Below are 16412 nucleotides of genomic sequence, written 5' to 3' on the forward strand. Positions count from 1 at the left end.
AGCCTGATTCGTGTTTTTCTAAAGGTTACCACAACTTCCCGATATTAAACTATAACAATCTAAAAATAGATCTTGTATTTTCTTAAAAACCGGAGCACTGCAATCGCTTCTAGCACACACTTGTTTTCGAAAAATTGGATGATTGAGATTAACAGCTTACGCTTCAGTGAAATATAAGATGAGTTATGACGCTTATTTCGTATATAGCGCACCTTATCTTAGCATAATTCAACTAAGCAGGTGAAAATATTAAAATTGTGTTTCTCTGAAAAACGTATTTATGGGAAGCCTGGAACTTATGAGTTATTTTAGCGTGGAACAAAATCTTTATTTTTGCCACATGTAGTTCTCAAAATGCCAAAAACATCGACCAACGTGTCGTTAGGATTCCACTTTTTACTCATTTTGGCATTTTCCGGTGCAGTTTCTTAATTATTCAGGCACATTTAAAGATTTCTGCATATTGATTAATTGAAGCGGTGGGCCTCACATGCAGGCAGCAATAACTGCATATTGGCAAATACGCCGGTTATTGTGATGAAAAGTATATTGAATGGAAGGCCATCTCGTTTCTACACCGTTTGTTTGGATAACTCATAGCAATAAATAACAATTAAGGGAATTCGACGACCATATATGATGCGAGCCGTGAGCAAGGCAGACTGGGTAATTACGTGTTTTCATTAGTGCTGAAGATCTGTGGGAAACCTTCCAGCTGAATAAAACAAAAAACTCAAGTAAAAGGCAAGCGTCGCTAGGTGAGTATATTACTGAACGTACACTGAGTACGTTTGTAACCCAATGTATTATATATCCACAATACATATAGGAAACTTCGAATTCGGCTGCTTAATTTGAACATGCATGGTCAGTTCATTGTCGATATATTTCCTTGCCGAAGCTTACCCGCGTCAAGCAAATGGCTCGTTATTTAGCAAATCGCTCGTGATTCGATTCCTGATGGATAACCCACCTTATATTTGATATATTTTCGAAATCAAACTTTAAGTACAGTCAGAAGTATTATCTGGAAATGCTTAAACGACAACAATACTTTCCCATAAGTCTCGGACAGATGTCGCTTTTTTAAAAAAATTCGCATCACGGAGAGATATGTGTTTGAGCCGCATGAGCGGATACATATATTGATGGCTGGTTTTATACATTAACACAACATTCTCTTATTTATATTTGGAAACCACTTTTGTCAGTTTCAGCCTCGAGAAAATCCTTAAAGCAATAAAATCCATAGCAGTTGTTGAGTGACGCTGTAATGGAAGAACCGCCTACCAATTCCTCGATTTTAAACGAGACTTTCACGGTAATAAGCACTGAATTACCGACGACCCATCGTGGAAGAGGAACTATGGATGGTCCCGGAGATGCCGTGTGGATATTAACCAGTGCTTTCATAATTTTCACAATGATCTCTGGTTTTGGTCTGGTAGAATCCGGTAAGTTTAATTTAAGCAATATTCAGGCAATTTCCACTAAATTTTTTCCCCTGGAAAATGTTTTACTGTAAACCTACCGGTTGTCAGTGTTTTTCAAATTATGTCGTTTTTTCAGTTTCTATTTACATAGAAGCTTTTCCGTGCTTTCCACATCGCTGAAGTCTATTGTCTTTTTACTAATTAGCAACATTTATGACACTCGATTCGTCACCAGTGTTTGCAAATTTCATAGGTAATTCCTCAAGTTCGAGCATTTTATTGACTTAGAAATTTAACGTGTGGAAATATATGCATAACTAGCCGACCATTTAATGAATACTTCCTCTAAAAACACATGTAAACGGAATTCACATTGTATTAATTCAACCAGAATTTAGCGCTGAATTTAGTATTTCAACACCCCTTATTTACCCGTAAAAGTGAGTTTATTTCATCACCCTTATTTATTCGTAAAAGCGAGTTTATTTCAAATCTGTTAATGTAAATGAAATGTTAATCAGTTGTTATGTTTATGAATTTTTCATACTTGATACGTTATTCGACGCCATTTCCTAGGTTACAATACAGTGAGATATTTGTTCTCTACAGAGTGGGGCTTAAGGGTACATTACTCTAGCGCTGTCGAGCTAAGCACTATCTATCTAAGCATATCCAGAGAGAAAAAAGGCACAAAAGCGGAGTGTTTTTCCTATTGGAAGTTTAGAACCTGCTATTAAAAACGCCAAAATGTGATTTATGAAACACAGTCAGTTTGCCTCATTTTCTCTTCGCAGTGGTTTGCTTTGCGATATTATCGGGATAGGTGAACAACGATTCTGTTATTGTTGGTTATGTTTAGGTATGGTCTCCAGGAAGAACGAAGCGAATATCATGGTGAAAAACGCGGTAGATGTTATATTTGGCGGCTTGGGTTTCTGGATGTTCGGCTTCGCCTTCACTTTTGGAAACGAGCACGGGACGAATCCATTCTCTGGTTACGGAAGTTTCTTCACTGATGCGGAAGAAACGCGTATGGGAGATGTATTTGCACTCTATTGCTTCCAAGCTTCTTTTGCGACAACTGCAACGACCATCGTCTCAGGAGCAGTTGCTGAAAGAATGAACTTAAAAGCGTACATCATCTTTGCCTTCACGAACACTCTGACCTACTGCTTCCCCGCTCACTGGGTGTGGGGTGAAAACGGGTGGCTTAGAACTATGGGTGTGGTCGATATGGGCGGGGCTAGCCCGGTACACCTGGTAGGAGGAGTAGCTGGACTGGTCGCTACTATCATGCTGAAGCCTCGAGTGGGAAGATTTAAAAGTGTTTCAGGTGCTGGTGCACCATTAAGGCATAACATGGGATGTCCGACAAATGTTTTACTTGGTAAGCACATCTGCAAATCTGTTTCAGTTGTTGTTGTTGTTTTTGTTTTGTTTCGCATACTCGTTTGTTCGTTTGCTAGTTTTTTGTTTTGTTTTGTTTTGTTTTGTTGTTGTTGTTGTTGTTGTTGTTGTTGTTGTTTTTGTTTCTTTTGTATTTTCTGTTTGTCTGTCTATCTGTTTGCTTGGGGAAACGCTGCAATTGTAATCATCACGAATGTGGGTTGCCTGACCTACTGACTTAGAACAGTGTTCCCAATTAGCCACCAAGCTAAATACCCCCGACACTTAAATGAAGTTGTTGTTGTTGTTGTTGATGATGATGATGATGATGATACAACTTAATAAATTGACTGTTTCCAGTTTCAATTTTATTTCCACTCAGTGCATGTATATGACTCTTGTTTTACACACAACACTGTGTGACCCATCTCCTTTGTTTCTTTATTGCAGGTATGTTTATGTTATGGTGGGGTTGGCTTGGTTTCAACTGCGGGAGCACATTTGGGGTCAGTGGTGGAAGATGGAAACTTGCTTCTCGATCAGCGGTCTGCACTATAAATGCGTCATGTGGTGGTGGTGTGTTCGCAACTTTCTACAGTTATATAAAATGCAACAGGTAAGATTCAGGGAGCCCATAAAATGAGCTTTCAAGTAAATCGAGTTATCTGAATTTAGGACGTTCGCGCTAATTGTTTCTGCGCATCCTTACTGCGCACGCAAATTCACACCCCACGCCATGCATGAGAACGTGTACTAAGTAATAAAGTGAACAATGATAGGGCAGATGGCCATTGCTATAGCTTTAACTGGATTTATCGAACTTGGACGTTCGATGACCCCTATTTTTCTTTTGATGGATCATTTTCTATACCGATTTTTTTATGTTTAGCGAAAAAATGAAGAAAATCTGTCGACTGGAAGTTTGAATTTTTTGCAAAATGTACCATCGAATTCCGTTCTTTTTAGCTCCTCGTTTTTCTCTGCGACGGTTTACAAATGTCTCTTGAAGGGTTAAGTTTTCTGAAAACGTTGGTAACGTTTGGAATTATTTACGCAACAGACCCAGTTCTACAAAATATGACTAAGATCGTTTGCCTCTGTTGACTCACCTTTGATATTTTTAACTATTAATCCCTGTAGACCATGCTGAATTACGCGCGCCATTTTTTCAAAATCAGGGAAGTTTTCCACACGCTTTCTCTCTGAAACGAAGTCGGTGGCCCCAATTTTTTTGCATTTCTGACACAAGTAACTCATCACCTGACCGCCCTGAAAATTAAGAAAAAAAAAAATCGCGCAAACGTCCTTAAGGTCAGGTTGAATGGTTACTGACAGAGAAAATGGTTCATTGCCAGGTTGGACATTCCCTTCTTTATGGTTGGAGTGCTTGGTAGCCTGGTCAGCATCACTGCTATCTGTGGCGTTGTGAGGCCTGGGGAGAGTCTTGCTATTGGTTTCATTGGCTCAGCGATCTCAATCATTGGTTGGCAAATCCTTAACAAGATGAAGATCGACGACCCTGTGGGTGCTGTCTCGACCCATGCAGGAGGCTCGATCTGGGGAATGATAGCTGTTGGGCTGTTTGTTGAAAAGGACACGCTCGAGAACACATTTTCAGAAACATATGGCGCTTTCAAGGGCGGCCATGTAAAAATACTCGGAGTCCAGCTCTTGGCATGCGTCTCCATAACTGTATGGACGATCATAACAGTCTTCATACAGCTCTACATCATCGATAAATCGGTGGGTCTGAGATTTCCTTTAGAGGAAGAAGTTCTGGGGGCGGACGCTTGTGAGCATGGAATCGACCAATCAGAAGCAAGACTCGAGAGTCACGTGCACCCTGTTCCAGAGTCACGGAACAAGGTGTTCCCGATCACCGAAGGTGACAACATTGGAGGCACAATTTTAAGTGACAACTGTAGTCGTGAGAAGCAGTGTGAAAACCGACAGCCTGGTGACGCTGAGTTACTAGATTGTGAGCAGCCTGATGCCGAGTGTACAAGCGATGATGGATCACAAGAAAACAGAGAAGATTGCCAGAATATCGCAAGCAGAAATCGAGAGCTAGAACCTCACGAAATTGGTTCCTCCAACAATTCCAGCATCTCTACCAAAAGTAAATGGGCTAAGGTTTTCAAATCCAAGAGAAAGTCCAGCCTTCATTCGGGCAATGAGAAACGACAAGTTCCCAGGGGATCGTCTTTTTCCAAAGTGAAGGTTCCCGTGATCATAACCCTTACACCAGCCGATGACGCAAGAGAATTTAGACTGAGTTTTAGTGACGTAAGCATCTTAAAAAAGTAAATGTTTATATAGTCACCTCGGGTGTTGCAACTGAAAATTGCGATCTATGATGTAGTTAAATGTTAGCTCGAAAAGAACAAAGGAACAACGTTAGTTAGGTCGGTTTATTGAGTGAGATATTTTATGTGGGGATTGGAATGTGACATCAATGCTCCCTCCGTATTAAATCATGTCATAACTCAAAGCATATGTATATGTTAGACTAATCAATGACGGAACAAGGAGTGCAAACTATAAGATAGTGTTTTCAAATCCTTTTTCTTTTTTTCTATGTCGTGTGGAGGTTGGGGAGCGAAAGTGTGGAAAAAAGGTATCAGTTCAGTAATCTCCATTGTAACTTTGATTTACGTTTGTTTTCGTAATTGTTTGGAAACTAAAAATCATACACGCAATATTTACTGTTAGAAAATGGATTCATTTACTATCAAATCTGAAGCCTGAACGTTCAAATGTGACAAATACTTGACGTTTATGTCCTTTTTTCGTTAACATTGATTTAATGTAAAATTGCTTCTTGAATGGATTCAAAGTCTGTTAGCATATTAACATATCCAATAATGATAACACATTAACGATACTTGAGAACAAATGCGTTTGTTCCAGTGAATAGTTAGATGTATATATGATACCAAAAAAGAAACAAGATACAGTGAAAGTGTAGAACAGATACAGATGGGCAGCAGGTTGGAACCCCGGGGATTACTCCCAGAAAAGTTGGGTGGTTGTGTGCGGCTTACTCCCCAAACCCTTACCCTATTTATGGCCAAAATCTGTGATTTTTGCTACCCTATTTATGACCTGGCCAAAAATTGATACCTTATTTATGACCATTGTGGCTGGCACAGTTGCCCTAAACTTAAGTTATGAAGGGCTTTTGATGACAGTACTATTGATAATTATGAAAAAGTAGTTTCTTCTAAGAAACATACCCAACTCAAGACTAGAAAGTTAAAACCATACCCCATTTAAGAACAAAAGGTCCAAAATCGATACCCTAATTATGACCAAAACGGCTAAAAACCCTACCCTTTAGGGCTGCGCATACCTATATAGTCCGTATAAGGGAGTGCCCCCCCCCCCCCCCCGGGGTTGGAACCCAGTTGAAGCCAGCTTCAGTCCAGCAGTGCAGAGTATCGCGGGCACCCTTTGATTGTGTATTTTTGTCTCAATATATATCCAGGCTTTGATTATTACGGTCTTTTCTATTCTTGTCGCTACATTTGTTCCCTTAACAGTGTATACACGTTGTTATGGGAGGTAAGATATCAATCGCTCTTGCTAGTTGAAAGGTTATATTACGTTTACCTCATGGACTGCACGAAGTTCATTCTAAAGATATGTGATTTTGTTTTAAATAATTTCTTTTGGTCCTTCAGGTTGTTTATTTGTTTATTTGAAATCTCCGCGTATGTATTTTGTTAATTGGATGATAAATATTCGTCACACAAAAGAAAGTAAACATTATAAAACAATTATATTAAACAATTGAAAAAATCGAAGACTCACTTTCACTCTCGCATAAAGTTTTCAGTTATTGATTGTTATCTGATACATACTGAGCATTTGTTCCTGAATTTCCCTTATTTACAACTCCAAAAGAAAGCCCTCTTCACAGGCAACTTGTGTACATTTGTCCACACTCCGCTTTTGTGTAGTCATGGGATAACATGAATCAGACGTAGTCACTGCAACCCCTCGTAAGAGCTCCTCGATGTCAGACTCCATACTGTAGATCGAGCGCAGATCTTCTGATCCTCGTGTATGTTTGTTATCTCTTCGGGCATCTTCGGCACTAATAACACGAACTCGGTTGCAATCGAGGGATCTTTGCGGATCTTCGTCATTCTTTTGTGCTTTGGCTAGGCATGAGCTCTCAACGCGACCAAGTTGAGTGGTATTCGGTTTTCTGGTTCCGTCTTTGCGACGGAGGATGCGAGCCACAATCGGCAACCTCGTCATACTGAACGATCCTGTGCGTTTTCCCTCCTCTGAGGCTTCAACTCCAAGGCCGTTGAGCTTTAAAGTTTGCCATGTACCTCTTCGAACTGTACTTGTTCTTTTCGTTTGTACGTCTGTGTTGACCTCTCCTTTGTCTTCTTCTTCTTCGTCTTCTTCGCGAATGCCATGTTCCACCAAATCACAGCCCTGCAGTTCTTCTTCTCTTGTAAGTCGTATCCCGATTGTTTTTTCGATCGCGTAAAGCATGATAACTGTTGTTAGAACTCCCCAGGCGGCTGTTAGCAGACATGCTAGTAACTGAACACCAAGAAGTCGCCAACTTCCTCCCTGCGAGAAAAATATATAAATAAATAAATTAGCGACTATATATTATCCTGAATTCTAGTGAAAGAAATGTCTGGGGACCAGTTAGGAAATTTTATTTTAAATAAAAAATGCTAAATTTTAATTACACAATATCATGAACCTGTTATAGCAAATTAAAGAATCTGTTAAACTGATTTGGATTAGCCAGTAAGAATGAACGTAATTGACCTCTCCATTTAGTCTTTAGTTTGCTATCAGAGGGAATTTTTATTGAAAGTGATGTAAGCATGGAGCTTACACTTGCGTTTTTTTCAGTGTTTGCATGAACTCATGCTCGGACCCCTAGGGAAAATCAGTCATAGAAAAGCACGACCTGATCAAACCAAGTCAGCAAGCTTGAACAAACTACACAAGGTAAAGGTAATCCGCTCTACACATGTGCACTGTGATTAAGCAGCACCTTAAAAAGTCCTTTCTCCTCAGCAAAACCTTCTGTTTTCTCTTGTTCCACAAACAAAGCCACGGCGATCATGCCCCATACTCCTGACCCAGCATGAGTAGAAACGCAATTCACTGGATCATCAATCTTTAGTTTGATCATGGCGTCAGACAGCAGGCATGCGAACAGCCCGCCAAAGACTCCTATTACCAGTCCTTCCCACGGCCGGGCCAGAGCACAAATGCCAGTCACTGACACCAAACCCCCGCGGACACCAGTTACGAATGTCGGGACATCCAGAGTCTCGGCGTCGCGGATGTAGCTGTACGCAATGCCCAAGATTCCACCACCGATTGAGCCGTTCAGGGTGATGACCGCTGCTCGCGAGGCTAACTTCCATTTTGCTAATAAGAGAAATAACAAGGTTTATTTAGCATTTGCTAACTTAAAAAAATACAGGAGCAGACATGGCTGATTTATTCAATCATTATAGTGTGCCACTCGCCCGCTTTTGCTACCAGTGTGAGTCATAATCTCGAAAAATCAAATCTCATCACTAATTATCATACATCTACTGTTGATGTAAGTTTTGAGAACTGGCAGGCACATCGAGACATTCTTTAAGAATTATCCTGGTCTGAAGGTTTCCGCTCGGCAACCGTGATAAACTCCGGCGTCATGGACCACTTGGCCCGAGTCAGACTAGACCTTTTTTAACTTTCTGCTCGGCACGTTTTGCACGGATCAGCCGGATCAAACAAAATAAGAACTAACCAACTTACCTCCACTGATTCCAAAAGTGCTGCCACAGTTGAACCCCAGCCAGCCCCACCACAGCATGAACGTCCCAAGCAACACATTAGTCATGGAGCACGGTTGAGGTCTTTTTTTGTTGTCATCAAAACGCCCCAGCCTGGGTCCGAGCATGACAGCAGCAGCCAGCCCTGCGGCTCCGCCAACCAGGTGCACTCCTGAGCATCCAGCGATATCAATGACTCCGAGTTCTTTGAGTAACCCCTTCTTGCCCCAAATCCAGTGAGTTGGAAAACACGTGGAGAGCGTGCTCACAAAGGAATACAGCATGTAAGCTTTGAGATTCGTCCGTTCGGCCATTGCTCCAGAGACAATGGTTGTCGCTGTCGAAGCAAGCGCCATTTGGAAGAAGTACATTGAATATACTGCACCTTTTTCGATAGGAACCTCTGTGAGAAAATACCCGACCCCTGTGAAAGCGTTCGTACCTTCATCCACACCAAAGCTTAAGCCAAATCCAAAAAGCCAGAAGGAAAGACCGCTAAAGATGATGTCGATGGCATTTTTAACCATTATATTAGTCTCATTTTTTATCGTAACCATCCCTGAAAAATTAAGATTAAGATACAGCATTGTGATATTTCCGATAGCTTTACTTCTGTTTACAATAAATTTCACTCGGTCGTAGAGAAACTTTTCTTGGATTGCCGTGTAGTCGATACAATTTTTACATCATGACGAAACCAATACTACATATTTTGACCACAAAATACCCAGATGCTCCTGTGCGGTTTTATGCCAGTGAAAATTTTTAATAGAACGCAAAGTACACTGATAGAAGTGTTATCTTTTCCAGCCAACAATTCGAAATGGAATTTTTTTTTTAAATTATTTCGCTAGAAGGACCAGAACTCGTCTGTTTGTTGTCACAAGATGGCTTTTATGAGTATCACAATTTCAGAAATAAAAATCTAATGCTACATTTAAGTGTAAATTCATTACGTAACCCAGTCGCTGAATTCAAAAAGAATATATTAGAGAAAAACTATTGGCCAAAAGAGAGTGTTCCTTGATTTTATAGCTAACGCTTGTATGTTATTTTCATTGCTCTCCTTTCAATGGAACAACACGTTGAAAATTCGAGGACACTCGAATCGATCGCATTTTGTTCATTTCAGTTTGTACATGTAGTCAGTATTGTTTAATTTCTCGGACATAAAAGGTTTCGGACTATCTAACTTTTTTTATAAATTTCATGTGCTTTATTTACTAACCTGATTCAATGAGACCAAAACCAGATTGCATGGTAAAAATAATAAACGCACTGGTCAAAATCCATGTAGCATCTTCATAACCTATTGGTCTTCCCGTGAGTCCTTCCAAGGGAAACTCCATCGAAGAGCTTGTTTCAGTCATTGACATCGGGAGCAGTCATGGAACATAATATCTGTTTTTCATGGTTCTTTGTGAGGATAGCATGGCAAAAACAGCTAGATTATTCTAATAATAGATTTATTTCGTTATTTCTCTTTCGCTCAATATTTTGGAACCTAAAACATTGCTAGTTATAATTAATACAGATGTTTGTGATTTAATTAGGTAGATAATTGTCAACAGCAGTCTCGTAAATATAAACTCAAACAGCTTGAGAAAAAATGTGTTCTAGGCAGTTATCATAGCATCAGGAGGCAGTTTTCCCACGCACTACGGGTTGCTTAAACTGTAGACTCTAAAACATGCATAAGATTTCAAAAGAAAAAAAAGGAAAAACTTACCATTTTAGAATAACCGGATATCGATAACTTTTTTTTAGAGCTTCTGGCATTAAAGTTTGAAATTAGAAATGTTTCCTTAACTCAGCCTCATTCGGAATCGGAATATCATGAATAATACAATTCAATCAAGCAGGTTAATTCTTAAATTATTTACAGCTTGTTTTGAGATATTAGTGCGAAAACACTAGAAATTACAAGCACTTGATAGGTTTGACCTTTAAAGTTGACTTCATACTTAGATATACTACCAACCACTACAAGAATAATTAATAAAAATAACCGGTAAAGCCGCGGAGTTTCAAAGTTTGCTATTTGTACTTTCAATATATGACTTTATTTTTCTCCTAAAAAAGTTTTGTTTTTATTAATACATTATTTCCAGTGGTGCGGTTGATCAAGTCATTACTTTGTCCGTAGGAGAGAAAAACAAGCAAAGGGGATATTATTGAGAACTTATTCTTCGTTTTGAATTATTCATTTTATGCATATATGGCCTCTTATTTCTTCAGAATTCGATAAATAGCCGATAAGGCCACTTGTAAAGCACTTTTGGGCTTCCCCCTACTTTTCGACAAAATCTTTTTAGTTAAATAAAAAAAAAAACGATACAAAAATATTTGTATTTGCTTACTGGTAAAATCTTTAATAACTTTGAGCTGATAGAATCCATGGTTTATTGTTTACCTTTTTAAAGCAACTTTGCTGATTCATTTCAATTATTGGTTTACACGTTCTATACAGCTTATTTACATAATGCCCACGCGAAGCCACGCTCATTATTTTAGTTTAGACTACAGGAGTCTTCGGAAGTAAATTTGTTCTGCTTGAAAAGTACTTGCATGGGAGTCATGGAACGCATTTGGCATGTGTTTCGAAATTCTGCTTTTCTTTTATTGATTTATTTTCAAAATACTTTAACCAGAAGTCTAACAATAAAGCAAAAAACACACACACACAAAAAAAAACAGAACACACACACATACAAAAGCACCGCGCTTTATTGCCATGGAAATGTTCATGGAAGTCCATTATATAAAATATTAAATGTTGCTTCCCTGCATGATATATAGTGCCTATGGTTGCTTGTATTATCCAGCTGCAGTTGTTTACAAATAACCGGGATATATGGAGAGTCTTTGTTTACGAAAGGAGAAAACAAGTTAAACGTGACGTTAATAAACTGAGTTCCAAACAGTCATGAGCTGACCACCAAATATTTTCAATCTCAGAGATTTCCCTAATACTTACAAATGGACATCGATGCTACTGAAAATCAGATTTTCAACTACAAGACACAAAAATTAAAGATAGAAAACTAGATGATATTTCATGACCCAAAGTTTGCTTGCAATGCGTCCAGACTTATATATATATTACGCCGCGAAGAGAAACGTATGAGACTTTGTGAAAGCAGTTTTTTCCCTCGGTAGTTTAACAAAATAAAAAGAAAGAAAAAAGAATTGAATGGCCAACAAATTGACGGTTCCTTGAATTTTGATCACAAAACTCCAAGGCGTAAACGGCAGAAAACCTAATATTCAAGTCAAACTGTGATCTAGGAAATAAACAAAATTGCCTTGTAAATGAAACAGTGTAAAAAATTCATGAGTTCACTCTCTCAAAGAGACCGCCATAACACCTTCACCGTGTTATTACTAAAGAAGAACGACAATTCGACCTCAGCGAGAGAGCACTAGCACATTTTCTTGATCGGCTAACTGCAATGGCTAATAACACAACAACTGCAAACGTCAGTCCGTCAGATTTTTCTTCTGTTGTCGATGCAAGTCCATATGAAGTTGGCCCGGGTGATGCCGTGTGGATTTTGACAAGCGCGTTCATCATCTTTACGATGATCTCTGGATTTGGCCTGGTTGAGTCGGGTAAAGTCTATTTACAAATAGTGCACATATCCAAAATTTGAGCAAAATTCAAATGCAACGTTATTTTCACAACCAAAATGCTAACCCTTTTAATGGGGTCAATTTAACACCGAACCAACAGATTTCACCTTTTAATAAATTCTGTTATTTCGTGGAACATTTCGTAGTTAATCAATATTTCTATTTACAGAGTCCCAGAATTACAATTTATATTAAGTTGATAGTTGTTCACTCGTGATTTCTTCATCTTAATGTACCCTCACTTTTCATTTATGAAACGTTGGTTTAGATCATCATGATCATCTTATCGTATTTCGCGTCATCTTTTTCTTACAGGTTTGAACAACTGACCAATTCTAATTTTTTTTTGACAGGCTTCGTGTTTTTAAGGTCAAAATGTAATCTTTGATTTGTTCAAAGACAACGTTAAACACTTTTAATCCTCAATGCAACTTTGTGTTCAAATAGTTTTATTTACTTTAGTTCCGTTAACCGAGCCCACGCACATCTAAACGCTTTATCGTATTTCCATATAACTGCAGGCATGGTGTCCAAGAAGAACGAAACTAACATCATGGTCAAAAACGCCTTAGACGTGATTTTTGGCGGGCTTTCCTACTGGATGTTCGGCTTCGCTTTCAGCCGGGGAGAATCTGATCAGCCGAATTCATTTTCTGGGACAGCGAACTTTTTCGCAGATGCAAGCCAGTCAAGGATGGGAAGCGTGTTCGCCTTGTATTTCTTTCAGGCGTCTTTTGCAACAACAGCGACCACAATCGTATCTGGCGCCGTTGCTGAACGTGCGAATCTGCAAGCGTACATGGTGTTCTCGTTCACAAACACCCTGGCATTTTGTTTCCCCGCCTACTGGGTTTGGGGGAAACACGGCTGGCTTAAGAAGCTTGGAGTAATAGATGTAGGAGGGGCTAGCCCCGTGCACCTAGTGGGTGGAGTAGCTGGTTTGGTTGGGACCATCATGCTGAAACCTCGAAGAAACAAATTTACCGGCGTCGGCTTGAAACAAAAGATGGCTTCTCCAACAAATGTCCTCCTAGGTACGTTCATGCTCTGGTGGGGTTGGCTTGGTTTCAACTGTGGTAGCACTTTTGGGGTTAGCGGTGGTAAATGGAAACTTGCCTCTAGATCAGCCGTTTGTACTCTGAATGCGTCCATTGGCGGTGGCATTTTCGCTCACTTGTTCGGTGTGTTGTATTTAAAGCGTGTTGATGTTCCGACCCTCATGTCAGGAATACTAGGGAGCCTGGTCAGTATCACGGCTATTTGCGCCGTTGCTAGGCCTGGGGAGAGCATCTTCATAGGCCTTGTTGGCAGCGCGATTTCAGTTTTGGGCTGGCAATTGTTAGAAAGACTTAAAATTGATGATCCTGTTAGTGCCATTCCGACCCATGCCGGATCGGCCATATGGGGCATGTTAGCTGTTGGCTTGTTCGTCGAGCAAGACCGCTTGGAGGATTTCTCCGAGACATACGGGGTCTTCAAAGGCGGCCATATTAAGGTTCTAGGAGTTCAGCTCCTGGCTTGTTTAACCATTGGTCTCTGGTCGGCGTTTGTCGCATTTGCCCAGTTCTACATCATCGGTAGATTTATTCATTTCCGGTTCTCTGAGTACGAGGAGAGACTGGGAGCTGATTTCTGCGAACATGCCGTGGATCACAGCACTGAGCGGCTTACACCTGGGCAGCTTGAGCGCATGCGTGCCGCACTGGCGAATAAAAACAAACTTACAGCGGGAGTCAATCAAGACCAAGACAGCAACAAAGGCCTGGCGCTGTTTAGATCAGTGGCTCTTGCTTTGAGAGGTGTTCAGCGCAGCAAAAAAATTACTCAATCACCCAAAGAGAAGAGAGATGACAACAAAACAGGACTGGCGAGATTTAGATCAGTTGTTCATGCCTTGAGAGGTCCCCAGCGCAGCAACCGTGTCACCCAATTTCAAGCAGAAAATCAAGACGATCCTACTTGTGAAAACAAGAGAGGCCCGGTGGGGCTTAGATCAGTTGTACTCGGCATAAAACGCAATCAACGAAGTGAAAACGACATTTCGTTAGCAACGAAAGATAATGACTGAGCAACAATAAGGTGCTCATATTGTGTGATTTAAGACAAAAAGACTGGACATGCTGATCTAAAGCAGGTATTCTAAAATTGACATTGACTCTACCATTTTCGGGAACAGTAAGTCACTCGATCAGTATTTAAGTGACGTTAAAGATGATAATAAAAAATTTCAAAGTGCACATTTTTACATGTAGCTGAAAATTAAAGTAGAAAACGAATCGGACACTTCTCGCCAGGTATATGTACCAATTCACAACCAAAAATACTTCAAGAATAATTACATCATTAACCCAGCCCAGGAAAACACGCTTATTAAGAATGTAAATTAAGAAGCATTTTGATTGTTTCCATGAAAAGTTTTCTATTTCATGTTATAGCTATATGAATAAATATTTTACCTCCAACATAATACTTTGTTGTTATATAAACCTTTCTGTTTCGGAAAAAGGGTATTGTCCTCCATTTTTACAATACTTTTCCTGAGGGGGGGGGGGGGAGGGTCTGTCGTCTCAAATTTGTTACGAATAACTTTTTCATCTATCCCTTTAGAGGAAGTCCTTCATTTTTGCGATGTGGTGTTAAAGGAGCTACGTCACGGTTTGCGTATCTTGAAAAGTTTAGCCTAATGTTTCAAGTTCGTCGTTTGTAATCCGTGTCAGTCTTCTCCATCTTTAACCATCCTTGTTCCTTTATGATTTATTATTACCTCCTTGGTGTTTTTACAACTTAGCAAACTATTATTTTAAGCTTGCCTTCAATTTAAAGGTAATTTTTTACGTGGTCAAAGTAAGTCAAAATACTGTGACTTCGTTAGCTTTCGATGTGCTGGTTAAAGAAAAGTGGCATCGGTTTCCTAACCCCTTTGTTACTTCAGAGTCATACTATCGCATTTGCAAGTGTTGCCAAATGCACGTTCATGGCGTCCCTGGTGGCAAGGTGACCGGATATCGCCACTCGAGATCGTACTGTCAACGGGTGTCTGGAAAACCCGAATAACGAATGGCGAATAGTCACGAATAGCGAATAGCGAATAGTCCCGAATAGTGCGAATAGTCTCCAATAGGGCGAATAGTGGCGAACAGTCGCGAAAAGTGGCGAACAGTGACGAATAGTCGTCAATAGTGACCACTATAGATCTAATATCCTGCGTTAATTAATTATCCAAATAAGCAACAGAATTTCAGCGAATTTATTACCTTTTCTTCTCCGGACTCAGGCTAAGGCTGTCCATCGCCGACATTAAGAAAACAGAAAACACAAGGATAACCTAATAAAGACGTATTTACGCTTTTGCAGCGGTTAAAACAGAAGAAATCTGAAATTACGTTTAGAAAGACCTTTTGTCCTGATAAGCGTCTGTGCTTTTTAGCGGGAAAATCCCATCCTACGTTGCTGCGAGGTTGACTGCGAGATACTGGGTACCCTATTTGCTACTATTTGCCACTATTTGCCACTATTCGCCACTATTCAAGACTATTCGCCACTATTCGCACTATTCGAGACTATTCGTACTATTCGCTATTCACGACCATTCGCTATCGCTGTTCGGGTTTTCCAGACACCCTACTGCCAACCGCAGCCACCGTATGCAAGGTTCATTCTGACTTAGGGTTACAGGTGGTAGACTTAACGTGACTGTTACTTGACCCTGTCTACAATCGCTCAGAAAGGTGGCTTCCACCTAAGTGCCAAACCGGCCGAAGCGATGGGAGGAGAGTATATTCCTATGATTTTAAGCCTGCAGTTAATTATTGTTTTTGTAGAAACATCTGAAATATCATCTGAAATATCAGCTGAATTTAGTTTCTTCCCTATGAGTACCAAAATGAAAGCACACTGAGCTTGTGCTAGTATATTCCGTCAGTTAAAGTCTCAAATTATTTCATTTCTTTATTTATTTGCTTCATTTGTGATGGCAACCTTCTGTTGTTGAGGAAAGACCCGAGCCAAATCTGGAATCGATGGAAACATCTGTGGAGCGGCCATCCAGATGGCTTTAAAGAGATTTCACTGGTCTCAGCGTGTCGATCGATAAGTATTTATGGCGGATCGATCGTGTTTTCACCATGTGAAAGAGGCGAAATACTTTATG

General features: G+C 40.0%; 3 protein-coding genes across 3 annotated transcripts; 2 read left to right on the forward strand and 1 right to left on the reverse strand.

The window, feature by feature from the left end:
• The first annotated feature begins 342 nt into the window (after positions 1 to 342).
• On the forward strand, positions 343 to 6625 carry LOC110062997 (putative ammonium transporter 2). The gene is made up of 5 exons (XM_020769953.2): positions 343 to 758; positions 1212 to 1454; positions 2293 to 2820; positions 3270 to 3435; positions 4175 to 6625. The coding sequence occupies exons 2-5, from the start codon at positions 1274 to 1276 to the stop codon at positions 5124 to 5126; spliced, it is 1827 nt and encodes a 608-aa protein (XP_020625612.2). The 5' UTR covers positions 343 to 758; positions 1212 to 1273; the 3' UTR covers positions 5127 to 6625.
• LOC110063019 (putative ammonium transporter 3) lies at positions 6485 to 10340 on the reverse strand. Its single transcript, XM_089282558.1, has 4 exons — positions 9858 to 10340; positions 8613 to 9188; positions 7852 to 8234; positions 6485 to 7412 (listed from the first exon to the last, which is right to left on the reverse strand). Exons 1-4 carry the CDS (start codon positions 10003 to 10005, stop codon positions 6711 to 6713), a joined length of 1809 nt encoding a protein of 602 aa, XP_089138684.1. The 5' UTR covers positions 10006 to 10340; the 3' UTR covers positions 6485 to 6710.
• A 1679-nt stretch (positions 10341 to 12019) lies between these two features.
• LOC110063007 (putative ammonium transporter 3) lies at positions 12020 to 14465 on the forward strand. The gene is made up of 2 exons (XM_020769965.2): positions 12020 to 12241; positions 12784 to 14465. The coding sequence occupies exons 1-2, from the start codon at positions 12082 to 12084 to the stop codon at positions 14328 to 14330; spliced, it is 1707 nt and encodes a 568-aa protein (XP_020625624.2). The 5' UTR covers positions 12020 to 12081; the 3' UTR covers positions 14331 to 14465.
• Positions 14466 to 16412: the final 1947 nt, after the last annotated feature.

This window comes from Orbicella faveolata, unplaced genomic scaffold, assembly GCF_042242905.1.
Source record: "Orbicella faveolata isolate gen_17 unplaced genomic scaffold, um_ofav_v1 contig_12, whole genome shotgun sequence".
Classification (NCBI taxonomy): Eukaryota; Metazoa; Cnidaria; class Anthozoa; order Scleractinia; family Merulinidae; genus Orbicella; species Orbicella faveolata.